General features: G+C 49.1%; 1 protein-coding gene and 1 long non-coding RNA gene across 3 annotated transcripts in view; one reads left to right on the forward strand and one right to left on the reverse strand.

Annotated features, from left to right (window-relative positions):
• Positions 1-4559, forward strand: LOC110555865 (uncharacterized). 2 transcript variants are annotated; one of them, XR_009591442.1, is made up of 3 exons: positions 1-300; positions 953-1060; positions 3337-4559. It is a non-coding gene; the product is annotated as an uncharacterized LOC110555865 (long non-coding RNA). The 2 variants fall into 2 exon arrangements; XR_002476851.2 differs by having other exon boundaries at positions 1-1060.
• Positions 4184-12808, reverse strand: part of Ywhag (tyrosine 3-monooxygenase/tryptophan 5-monooxygenase activation protein gamma) — a 26039-nt gene continuing 17414 nt past the window's right edge. Inside the window, exon 2 of the mRNA XM_021649338.2 lies at positions 4184-7405. Within this exon, the coding sequence (XP_021505013.1) occupies positions 6749-7405 (657 nt within the window). The 3' untranslated portion in view covers positions 4184-6748. The remainder of the gene's footprint in view (positions 7406-12808) is intronic.

A 12808-nucleotide genomic window follows, 5' to 3' on the forward strand; every position in this document is an offset into this window, starting at 1 on the left:
GGGTGAGTCTCGGGTGCCCGGCCCTCCTGTGGGCGCGCTGGGGAAGCACAGTTCTCCTCAGGTCCAGGCGTTCCGGCGAGGGGAGCGCCCAGAAAGCCGGGAATGGAAACCTCGGCTGGGCTGGGCTCGAGGTCGCCCCTGCCTTCAGGGTAACCGTGCCTGACGGGACAGCCGCAGAACCCACAGGGCTCACCGGGGGGAGGCCCGGAGGGGCATGGGGAACAGAGCCCAGACTTGGACTAGGAAGACCCCTGAGTCCCAGCACCCGCCACTGCAGGCCTCATTCCGTTTTGCAATCAGGTGATAGTTCAGGGGCAGGCCAGTTAACGCTGTTGCTCCCTTGGCCTTTAGTGTTTGTGTGTGAGAGAGGGAGGGTCTAATTCTATAGTTGGGTTTTTGTTTTTGGAGACAGGCCTTTGTGTAGCCTCGGCTCTCCTGGACTCACTTCGTCGGCAAGGCCGGCCTCGACTTCACCGAGATCCGCCTGCTTCTGCCTCCCGGAGTGCAGGGATTACAACCTGCAGTGTAACGCACGGTTGTATGGCCGTGGGTGACTTGGTTTCGAACTCACGGCACTCCCCTGCCGCTGTCTTCGGAGATTACAGATGAATGTACTCCGGGGCCTGGCAAGGCTTGTTTTTTTGTTGGTTTTTTTGAGACGGAGTCTCTTGCAGCCCGGGCTAGTCTGAAATTTACGGAAGTTGGCTTTGAATTCCCGATCCTCCTGTCAATACCTTACAAGCCCTATTGCCTTTTGCACCTCATCTTCTCTCAGCAGCCCCTCCCTTTTAATTTTCTTGCCTTTTTCATGTAATCCAGGCTTGTCTTGAATATAACCTTGCAGTTTTAAAAAAAGATCTTGTGTGGGTGTGTGTATACAGGCATATATATGCAGAGGCCGGGGGAGGGTGTTGGGGTATCTGCCATTGCTTTCTACCTGTTCCTGAGGCAGGGTCTTTTCCTGAACCTGGGATTTGGATTTCCTCATCTGAGCTGGAAGCCAGCAAGCACCAGTGGATGGCCCTGTGGCGCACAGGTGGCCTGGCTCGCCAAGAGGGAGGTGGGTAAGGTACAGAGAGCACTCTTGAGAAGGGAGCCCTGGCTCCAGCCCTCAACCTTGAACTGATCCTCCCAGACTGTAAGCCACCTGGTGTATGCCATCCTGGGGTTGGCACGCAGGGCACTTACCAACTGAGCTACAGCTATGTTCTGTTGTCTTACACCTACCCAGCTTCACCTTGTCCATGACCACTAGGCTGTCTTTGTCTCATGCCTTTGATCCCAGTGCTTAGGAGGCAAAGGTGGTGGTGTGGCTTGGGTTTCAGGCCAGCATGGTCTCTCCTTTCGGTTGTTTTGGTTTTTAGAGACAGGGTTTCTCTGTGTAGCCTTGGCTGTCCTGGAACTCACTCTGTAGACTAGGCTGGCCTTAAACTCAGAGATCCCCCTGCCTCTGCACACACGGCCCCCAGCTCTTTTTCAGTCAGTACATCACAGACATCATGATAATGGCTCCTCTAGATTCTGCCCTGGCAGCAGGATATGGCATGCTGAGAATCTGGACATTTAGGATGACTAATATTCAAGGAGTTACCTAAAACGCTTATAGTCAGTTAGAACCAACTGGATTCTTCATGTGGGTGTTCCCAGCTGTTGCTGAAGCTGTCTTGGCTCTGGTTTTCTGACTTAGGGCCAGATTTTCACTTTTCCATTACCCTGTCCCTTACTCCTCAAGAGACTGAGAACTCAGCACTGAGGAGAGGTGGCAGTATTCCCAGCAGTCAGTGCTGCAGGAAGAGGCAGACAGCCTTCAACTGCAGGCCAAAGACTTTTGAGTGTGGCCCTGGGTGTCCTGGAATTTACTCTGTAGACCAGGCTGGCCTTGAATTCACAAAGATCCACCTGCCTTTGCCTCACCCAGCTTGCAGTAGTGTTTTTAAAAACCTGAGACAATCATAAGATCCCCTCCCCAAACTCCTACTATAGGTGAGCCCAGAGTAAAGATGGGTTTTTAAGAGCCCATCCGGTCCTGTCCATCATGGTGGGAAGGGATGTATCACCAAGGTGGTCAGATTCCCACGATGCAGATTCAGCATGAAGGCATCTCCCAGACATGTTTTCCTGCTCAGGGGTTCTGTGAGTTTGGAGAGCTAGTTTCCCGGACTTTGTCTTTGGGCGCAAGACAACTGTAGACCAGCAGACTCACCTCACCAGGCCAAGCATGCACCCCTACCCTGAGGTCTGAGGTCAGAAACCTGGTGCTTCGCTGAGTGCCGGCAGTGTCGGAAGCGGCGGGTGGTACCATGACAGCATAGGTAATAAATCCTGGAAGACAACGCCGTCTCCAGCCATTGGGCTGGGAGTGGTAACCAGTATTTGGAACCTCAGAATTTGGGAGGTGGAGGCAGAATTAGGAATTTGAGGCCAGCCTGGACTACATAAACCCCATCTCTGTCTTATACACAGTTTGATTTTGTGGGGTGGAGACTGGTTGGGGTTTTAAGACAGTATCTGAACATGTAGCCCTGCTGGCCATGAGCTCAGAAATCTACCTGTCTCTGTCTGAGATTAAAGTAGCTGTGCCAACACCCAGCTCATAATCTTGTTTCGAGTCAAGGCCTTTCATTCAGCCTAGCAGTTCTCAACCTGTGGTTTGGGACTTTGGGGTCAAGTATCAGATATTTGTTATGGTTCATAGTAGCAAAATTACAGTAGCAATAAAACCAACTTCATGACTGAGGGTCATCACAACATGAAGAACTGTATTAAAGGGTTGAAGTATTAGGAAGGTTGAGAACCATTCACAGCCTTAGATAGCTTTTCCTTGCGAAGTCCCTTTGTCTTGTGTGATGTGAACTGGCCCAGGCAGCCTTGCTCTGCCCACAGATATCCACAGTTCATGACTCCGCCAAATTCATGGCCATTCAGCTTTAACTGCAGGAGAAAAAAAATGACAGCAGCCAGCTCAGCAGCCAAGCTGTCTGTCACACCTTTGGGGTCCTCACTAGCCAACTCCCAGAAATAGAGACCAGTGTTATGGGAGGCCATTTCCCCAAGCTTACACCAAGGCCCAGACTGCCATTCTTGGCTGCTCAGATCACCCTGTGAGTCAACACAGACTCAGCTGACCAGTGTCCAGGCCAACACACGTGGTAATCACGCTAAGAGTGGGGAAGACAGTGCTAACAGGAAAGGTCCCACCACAATCCGAAGTTCTTGGCCGGAGCTCTCCTTGGATGGGGAGGGGTCCCAGGCACACGGGTAGGTCACCCCCCAGGAGCCACTCGCTCACTCCTTGTCCATCACTTCCTCAATATTGCCTTTTTGTTTTTGAGACAGGCTCTCCCTATGTTGGTCACACAGCCTGGCCTGAACTTGAGACCTTACCCCAAGGTCCAGGATGCTGCAATGTGCATCTTGGTCAGCAGATTCTCTAAAAAAGCCAGAAGCAAAGGTGCAGGCCTGTAATGATCTTCAGCTCAAACAGCCCAAGTGACAGTGAACCGATCTACTTCCGCTGGCAAGCTTCGACTCCTAAGGCCCATCCATCTCTCAATGTGACACTGCAACTGCCGAGTCCAGAGGACCCAGCTAAGGGACTCTCAAGGTGATGGATACTGCCCCTTCGTTTTGTTTTTTGATCCTGGCCTTGAGTGTGCTAGGCTAGCACTCCACCCACTGAACTCGACATTAACTCCCAACTGCCCACTCACTTCTATCTATTATTTGTATTTCCCCTGGAAGGGTCTCATAGCCTGGGGATGTGGTATGTAGACTGGTCTAGCCTCTCCTCCCCAGGTGACGGGACTGAAAGGCATGTGCTACCACACTCATTTCTTGGGTTCTTGAGTCAACTGTCTCACTATAGGCTGGCCCTGAATTTGTGATCCTCCTGCCTCAGATTCCCAAGCAGTGGAATGGTATCACCAAATGTAAAAGCACCACACCCAACTTGCTTTATCCACCTCCCCCCAGCACCCAGGTGCTGGGAAATGAAGCGTAAATCCACCCACCCGCTACACAAGAGCTCTGCCACCGAGCTACACCCGCCTTTCACTGTTAGGCATTGCTGTGCCCCCACACCACCACCCCGGCTCATTTCTGACTGAGGGTGGAAGACACCTACTTCCAATCAAACTTTCAAAAACAAAGCAGTTAAACCCTATTAAATGAAGCTAGGTAGTGCTGACATCAGATCTGTAAGTTTATTTTGCTCAATGTACGACGGCTACATAATGACTCACATTCATGAATATTCCATCACTGAGGAAAACTGCTAAGAATGGTCCGTGTGCAAAATAATTCCTTAGCGAAACACGGAGTTGGGGGGGAAAATCACTTGATTAGACCTTAAAAATAGTTCACTGCATAACATGACAAGAAAGCACAGAGGCGCATTCAGAGAGCGTCCATGGCGTTCTCCTACGCTGCAATAGTTATAATTTCACCATGACAAACACCAGACATTAATAGTAAGCTAACACTGGTGTTTCTTTTGTCCCCTCCCCCCCGAAAAAAATAGAACTGCATGTCACTATAGCAACATCCAAAACAAATCAATTTGTTACAATCACTATTTGGTAAAAGCAAAGTTTACCCCTGAAAGGAAAAAAATTAAATTAACAAAAAAAAGTTTAAAAAATTTTGAAGTCTTATGGTTTTTTTTTTTGTCATAGGAATACATAACACCTACAGTGTAAGTTAATAAATGTCAAGCTACCGTATAGAAATACAACACCAGCATGCACAATACTGTATCAATAGGATGGAGGAGCAGCCGCGGCACTGGAGACAGCATCATAGGCAGGTGCGCTTCTCAACACTGACGGAGAGGAGAAGAAACCATCCAGGCTCAGACAGCAGGTCTCCCGCTCTGCCCTCTTCAGCTCTACCCTCACATGATTTCTCTAGAACACAGCTAGGGTCAAGGCTGACATTTAAAGAGAAACTAGGGTTTGTAATTCCAGTAGGTCATTTCTAAACGGGACAAGGACACATGCTCATGTTGGACAGAGACAAACCAGGCGAAGCCCCACCGACCCCTCCGTCCATGGCTCTGGTGGCCAAGCTTCCTCCATGCTGTCCTTCCATGGGCCTCGGTTAGTGGGTACTTGCACACTAGCACGAGGAAAGGCATGCTAGCAGGACTGTGCAGAGGGATGGTTCCACTCTTCTATAGCTATCCTGTCACGTGCACTCACTTCCATGGGAGCTCGGTTTTGGTATGAGAGAACATGGCCTCTGAAGACGAATAAGCAAGTTTGGGGTGCTGCCATCTTGGGAACCCGTATGACCATGGATCCTCCAAAAGACACTGACTGCACACTCTGCGTGCGCCAGGGCGTGTTTATGGATAGATTTATCCACAAAGAGAACGAGGGACCTAGGGCTGAGACTGACCACGTAGGACATAGCAGCATAGCTTCCTTCAGTGTCACGCGTGCAGTGACATTAAGAGAGGCGGCCACCCCCAACATCTATGTTTTCATTTGGAAAGGAAACACAGTGTAGCTTAGGTCAAACAGGCGGTGAGCATCTTCCTGCTGGACAGCAGTCACCCTCCACTGAGCACGTGGGAAAGGAGTGCTGGGGTGGGAGGGGTGGCAGGGACACCTGGCTGAGGAACACGGCTCCCTGGGGGATGTGGTCTCTTCCTAATGGCTACCCTGTTGGCTTAGCTGCTTCTGCCTGTCGAGCCACACTTTGTTGATGACTGCCTACCTCCAGCAATCCGACCCGATGGCCTCGAGGCGCCTGCGTGCCACCAGCACAAAGTGCAGGGTAGACTCAAGTGCCGAGACACTGAGGAGGGAGCCCTGGCTGCCAGACAGCAGGAGAGTCTCTGAAAATACCAACGTGATAAATGACATACAGACCTGAATTTTCTCCATTTTCTGTGTGTGTGTGTTGCTTAACAGTTTCTATCTTTGTGACGGGCTTCAAGAGTAAAGAAAAAGAAAAAAGCTATCCCATAGCCACCTGCCAAGCACCCATCAACCAAAACCTAGAAGGAAGCTCTGACTCTCCCTACAGAAGAGCCAAGAAACAGCCAGACCAACCTGGATGCAGCAGGAAACAGATGCAAAACTGAAGTGACAAAGGAAAACTCAGAACCAATGGCTTGATGTCATGTATGGCTGTCATGGGGAAATACTGTAAACTAGAATTTAGTGTTAATACTGTCAACCCGCCAGACTTCCAAACACAAAGGTTGTGCCTTCCACTCTGGGCCTGTACACTTGGGTAATTTAAACTATACCTTCTCTGGTATACACCTTGGGGAAAAGAAAAAGAAAAAGAAAAAGAAAAAAAAAAGGTACAGCCACAACAGAGAGAAGACAGCCACAGAACAGGAGATGAGAGCATGTGCACATAAGAATCCTTACTGGAACCACAGAACGCTCTGAATGAGGGCCATCCATCTCTGGTTTTTCTTTTCATCTTATAACCCTACCTACCATCTAGCAATAAGTTAAACTAAAGGCAGACAGCTCCGCTTGCATGAGCCTGCACAGCAGTCTGGATGCCTGTGTGAGGCTGCTACTCCAATACCAGCACAGCTAGCCTGACTTTCCACTAGTGGTATTTTGGCAAAAATGTCAAAGAGGCGATCAAAGACAGGACAGTCGTGGGTTTCTCCCTGGGAAGGTCAGCCCTCCCTTTCCCCTCCCCCACCCGACCCCCAACTCATGGGAAAAAAATAAAGACTGCAGTAGTAGCATCAGCGTGCGCTGCCAGTCCACCTGGGGCCTTAGTTGTTGCCTTCGCCGCCGTCGTCGTCTTGTTGGTCGCTTGTCCAGAGCGTTAGGTTGTCTCGGAGCAGCTGCATGATCAGAGTGGAGTCCTTGTAGGAGTCCTCGTTCAGAGTGTCGAGCTCGGCGATGGCATCGTCGAAGGCGGTCTTGGCCAAGTGGCACGCTTGCTCTGGGGCGTTCTGGATCTCATAGTAGAAAACGGAGTAGTTAAGCGCCAGGCCCAGCCGGATGGGGTGGGTGGGCTGCATATGCTCCTTGCTGATCTCATGGGCTTCGCTGTAGGCCTTCTCAGAGGACTCCACCACGGTTGCCCGCTTCTCCCCGGTGGCTACTTCAGCCAGGTAGCGATAATAGTCCCCTTTCATCTTCAGGTAGAACACCTTGCTCTCGTACTGGGTCTCACTGCAATTCTTGATCAGGTAGTTGTCCAGCAGGCTCAGCACATCCTGGCACACTGCCTCCAGCTCCTTCTCGATCTTCTCCCGGTAGGCTCGCACCATTTCGATCTTCTTCTCGTTGCCATCTGCAGAGGTCTTCTGCTCGATGCTGCTGATGACCCTCCAGGATGAGCGGCGAGCCCCAACCACGTTCTTGTAGGCCACGGACAGGAGGTTCCGTTCCTCGTTGGACAGTGGTTCATTCAGCTCTGTCACCTGGAGGAGGAATGATGGAGCACAGTTATGACACAGATGACGTTAACATACTCTTCCACCATCCTACGACAGGTCCATCAGCTATGGAGGCAGTTGGTAGGCAGATAAACAGGCTATGCTCTGTGCAGCGGAAGAGAAATGACAAAAAAGGGGGAGAAACACAGATGTTTTCCACAGTGACAAGCATCACTCTGCCACAGAGGACCTGTGAGTCCAGGTCTTAGACGACAAGTCCAATGCTCCACAGTGCTCGAATGGAACATGGAACACAGCAGTCTTAGCGCGAGATGGCTATATACAAAGTCAGGAGTTCTCAGGAAGGGAGCAGCTTCCTCAACCTGCCCTGTTCCCTTATTCCTAGTCCCTCTGGGAAAGAGTGAGTCACCATCAAGTTGACTTTTGAGAAATAAGGAAGTTTTTCTACCCCCATGCTAACACCAAATGAATGACACACTACAGAAAGAAAGTTGACACTGGGTTACTGGACCAGGCAAGATGGCTCAGAGGGGGACATTGCCTACTGTCAAACCTCGCAGCATGGTCTTGACCCCAGGATACATTGTGGCGAGATCTGGTTCCCAAGTTGTCCTCTGACCTCCATATGCCATACAAATGGACTCCCCATACACAGTGCAACACACACAAAAATAGATGAATCAAAGAACTTCAAAATGGGACTGGAGAAGCCAGGCGGTTGGTGATGCACACCTATAATCCCAGCACTTGGGAGGCAGTGTCATGTGGATCTCTGTGAGTTCAAGGCCAGCCTGATCTACAGAGCTAGTTCCAGGACAGCCAGTGCTACAAAAAAAAAAAAAACAAAAAACAAAAAACAAAAAAACAAAAAAAAAAACCCAACCAACCAAACAAACACACACACACACAAATAAACCCTGTCTTGAATCTTGGGGAAAAGGAAGATGGTTCAGTGGTTAAAAACACTGACTGGCTGCTCTTCCAGAGGACCTGGGGTTCAATTCCTAGCACCCACATGGTGGCTCAACCATCTGTAACTACAACTGTAAGGGGTCTAACGCCCTCCTCTGGTCTCTACAGGTACCGGGCACACATGTGGTACACAGGCACATGTAGGCAAAGCATCTGTACAAATAAAAATCTGAGTTTGAGGCCAGTCTAGCCTACATAGTAAGCTAAAGGATGGTCAGAGCTAGAGAAGAGGAGAAGAAATAATACAAGATAAGATTCTGAGATTCTGACAAGTGTGGACTCTTAGCAGACTGGGAAAATAGACAATGATGTCTGGTGGCTACAACAGCTCTCAGGGCTGGAGCTGGAGCTAAGTTGGGTTCAACTTGCATCACTGGAAAAAAAAAAGGACAAGTGTGGAAGCCACTTGAACTGGTTATCCATCCCTCCACCATCCATGCATCCACCCAGCAGTGCTGGAGATGGAACCCAGGGTCTCACATGCACTGCACTGTGCCCTGAGCCCCTTATCTGAAGCTGACCGCTGACCATCTTCAATTCCAGTGCAAGGCAGGATGGTCTGCCAGGCTGGTTCTGCCAGGATTCAGAGCTTTCTGCTGTTAGGTATCACCATCCTGTGCCAACACCTTCCCTGCATGGACACAGGCTTACATCACCTCGGTTAGATCATAACACATGAACAAAAGCAGTGTTTCTCCTCATTCCTCTCAGGAAGTCAGGGAAGAGCCATGGAGGCAGAGGCCATGCAGGAGGAGCCCTGTTTGCTGACTTGTTCTGCACAGCTTACTCGGCCTGCTTCCCTGTATCACCCAAGACTGCCTGCCCAAGTCACCACCACCTACAGTGGGCTGGGCCTCACCCCCTCCCATCCATCACTAACCAAGAAAACACTCCCACAGCCTTGCCCACAGATATATCTAGCTTGTGTCAAGTTGATAAAAAACAAAAACAATAAAACCCCAAACCAGACAGGTCACCTGGCCTTGCATCTACAATCCTCTCCATGATGGGTGGACTATAAGTATAGGCTACCTTGCCTAACTCCTTTTGGGTTCTGAGGCCTTTCAGTCAGTACAAACTCCCAGAAGACAGAAGTTATTGAGTGATCTTAGGAGCAGCTGTTCCATTGCTCTGGGCTCTGACTGCTGCCCCTGGGTGGCCATCATTATATTTTAGAAGTATTTAGGACCAAACCTAGGGCCTCTGCCAGGCTGGCCCTCTACCCACTGAGCTATATTCCAACTGACTATTACGCTGATAAAAAGCAAATTTCTCCATATTCATGGGCTACTCTAAGGTCTTTGAGAAAAGGGCTGTTTGTTTTTGTTTTGAGAAACATAGCCCTGGCTGATATAGAACTTGTCCACCTGCCTCTGGCTCTAGCATGGTGAGAAAAAAGGTGTTTAGGGCTTAAAGCACTCTCCGCACAGCATGTGATACGGGTATGGGAAGCCACCTGGAAGCCTTGAACAGTTTTCACTCAGCACCAGCATTCCCCATGCAGCCCTATGGGCAACCACCTCCATGGCTGCATTTTTGGGTAGAGTGTCTCCCTGACCTGACCCTCCTTAACTCTTTACATTCCTTCCAAGGATCCCAAGAGCAGCCCACAGAGATCTAGCTCCTCAGATGGCCAGATCCTGCCTGTCCCAGCGTCTCTGCTGAAACTGAAGCCCTGCTGCGGTACAACCCAACCACAGGCTCAGATGCCAGAAGAGCTCAAGTGCCTAAGGCCACGGAGATCCAGTTCTGGCCTTTGCCCTAAATCATGCTGTCCTTATTTCAAGAGCGCTATTTAAAGGTCCAGTGACCTCATCAGCAAGCACACTAAAGTGCTGGCTCTGCTCTGGCTACAGAGCCCTAAAGCAACAGTGGACACTTATGGAGGAAGTTTGTTTCCTTGCCGCCAACTGCAACATGGAGGTTGTGCGAGGCCAATGGCAACCTTTAGCTAGAGTAACTCAGCCCCATCTGGAACATTCTCCATGTTCTCTGCCAATGAAAGCCAAAGTGGAGGGAAGTCTTCAGGATGAAAGACAGAATGTGCAAGGCCTGCCTGAGCTACAGAGTACATTAAAAACCAACCTGGGAAACCTGGAGGGACCCTGTCTCAAAAAGTACTGAGCACTGGGAGCATGACTCAGTGGGGAAAGTGCTTAGTTAGCACCCCAGTACCAAAACAAACCACTGTTTTCCACCATCAGCAAGCAACTTAAGTCGGCAATCCCAATACTTGGGAAGCAGAGACAGTTGAATTTTTGTGAGTTCAAGGCCAGACTGATCTACAGTGTGACTCCAGGACAGTCAAGGCTACACACACACACGCAAACCCGGCTCAAAAACAAAACAATCTTAAGTCAACTGGACATGGTATTGTGTACCTTTAATTCCAGAACTCAGGAGGCAGAGGCAGGCAGATGCCTGATTTTGAGGCCAACCTGATCTATAGACAGAGTTCCTGGACAGCCAGGGATAGAGAAACCCTGACTCAAACAAAAACAAAACAAACAAAACTTAAGTCAGCAGGTGTGGTCGTAGGGAGTGGCAGGGGTTATTTTATTTTTTAAGATTTATTTATTATGTGTACAGTGTTCTGCCTGCAGGCCACAAGGGGGCACCAGATCTCATTGTAGATTGTAAGCCACAATGTGGTTGCTGGGAATTGAACTCAGGACCTCTGGAAGAGCAGCCAGTGCTCTTGACCTCTGAGCCATCTCTCCAGCCCCCCCAGCTTGGTTTATAAATCAAGTTCCAGGACATCCAAGCCACACAGAGCAAGGCAGCTTGAAGTCAGCAGGGCAGACAGTTCTGCAGCCAAAAGCTGTCCTTTAGAACTGCGCATTCTGCTTTCAAACAGCTAGACAGTGCTGATAGAGCAGACACTAGAGTGCTGGCCTAGAAGCAGGGGAGATGCTGGCTTTAACCTGCAGCATGGGGGGGGCACCTTTCTCTCCTAACTCAAGTTGAAGTTTCTATCCACGACTGAAAGATGCCAGAAGGATTGGGAATCTGTGATTGTCACATATGTCAAAGGTAAAACTCCCTAAATGGCAGCTGCCAGAAAGTGGTCAGACACTAGCAGCGTCACCTGTTCTCCCCTCTCACGAAGCAAAACCTCTTTCCTGACATTACAACTAGGAGATCCTCAGCAGGCTACCTGGGTGACTGTGACCTTGGAGCACTGGGTCATTCACAACACATCTGGAATGCCAACACTCAGGCAGAAGACTGGGCCAGTCTGGGCCACCAATCTAGCTCTAGGCCAAGCAATGTGACACTGTGCCAAACAGCCAAGAATAAGGGCAGCCATAGTGGCCTATGCCTTTAATCCCAGGACCCAGGAAGCTGAGGCAAGAAGATCTATGGGAATGAGGCTAGCTTGCTCTACCTAATGAGACACACATACTCTCAAAAGACATGAAATTTCCATAGGAGAAGATCTTGAGACTTTTGCCTATACTCCCAACATCCTGCTGAGCAAACTTCTTACTCTTAAAAAAAAAAAAAAAAAGGTTTATCTATTTTTCTTTTCAATGTGCATTGGTACTTTGCATGTCATGTGAGTATGTCATTGAACCTGGGTCCTCTGGAAGAGCAATCAGTATTCTTAAGGGCTAAGCCATCTCTCCAGCCCTACAACTTCTTATTCTTTTAAAAAGGCTTTTTGTTTGTTTGTTTTTATTTTTCAAGACAGGTTTCTCTGTGCACCCTTGGCTATCCTGGATTATAAGCTAGTGCCACCTTGCCCAGTGGAGATAAGTTTTCAATATGCTGTCCAGGCAGGCCTCCAACTTCTGTCTCGGCTTCTTGGTTAGCTGGGATTACAAAAGCACACCACCATACCTGGTTCATGTTTATTTGTTTTATAAATAATCAGTGCCTTTTTGCCTAGTCCAAGCAGCAAGGACCTGAAATTAAGATTCCACATGAAAAAAGATGTCAAAGATAATTTGGAATTTTGTTTAAAATGTTTTCCTGCAGGACAATGACAGTGCATGCCTAGAACCTCCACATTCAGGAGGCTGAGGTAAGAATCTAAGGACAGCCTGGGCTACACAGAACCAGGCCACCTAGTGCCATATACCAAGGCTGTCTCAGGAACCTAAAACCAAGGCTGTGGCTGCAGCGTGGCTGGTGGAGTACAGTGCAGGGTTAAGTCAAGGGCACACAGAAACTCTGCTCGGTTTTGCTTTAAACCTTGCATACGATTTGAAAATACCATTGCAAAAAATGGCTAAGAAGCCGTGAAAAGTAAATGCAGTGAATATGCTATAGTGGGAACAGAAAAAAACAGGTGACAAAGTGCAAGACACATGAACAGGCATCTATGGAATGTTCCAGAATGTGCATACTACTGGGACAATGGAATAAACCACTGAAAAATTGAGCAGACACAGTTCTGTTAGCTACAATTACTTGTGTATCCTACAGGTGACCCATGCTTATTAAATAATA

This window comes from Meriones unguiculatus, chromosome 4 (assembly GCF_030254825.1).
Source record: "Meriones unguiculatus strain TT.TT164.6M chromosome 4, Bangor_MerUng_6.1, whole genome shotgun sequence".
NCBI lineage: Eukaryota > Metazoa > Chordata > Mammalia > Rodentia > Muridae > Meriones > Meriones unguiculatus.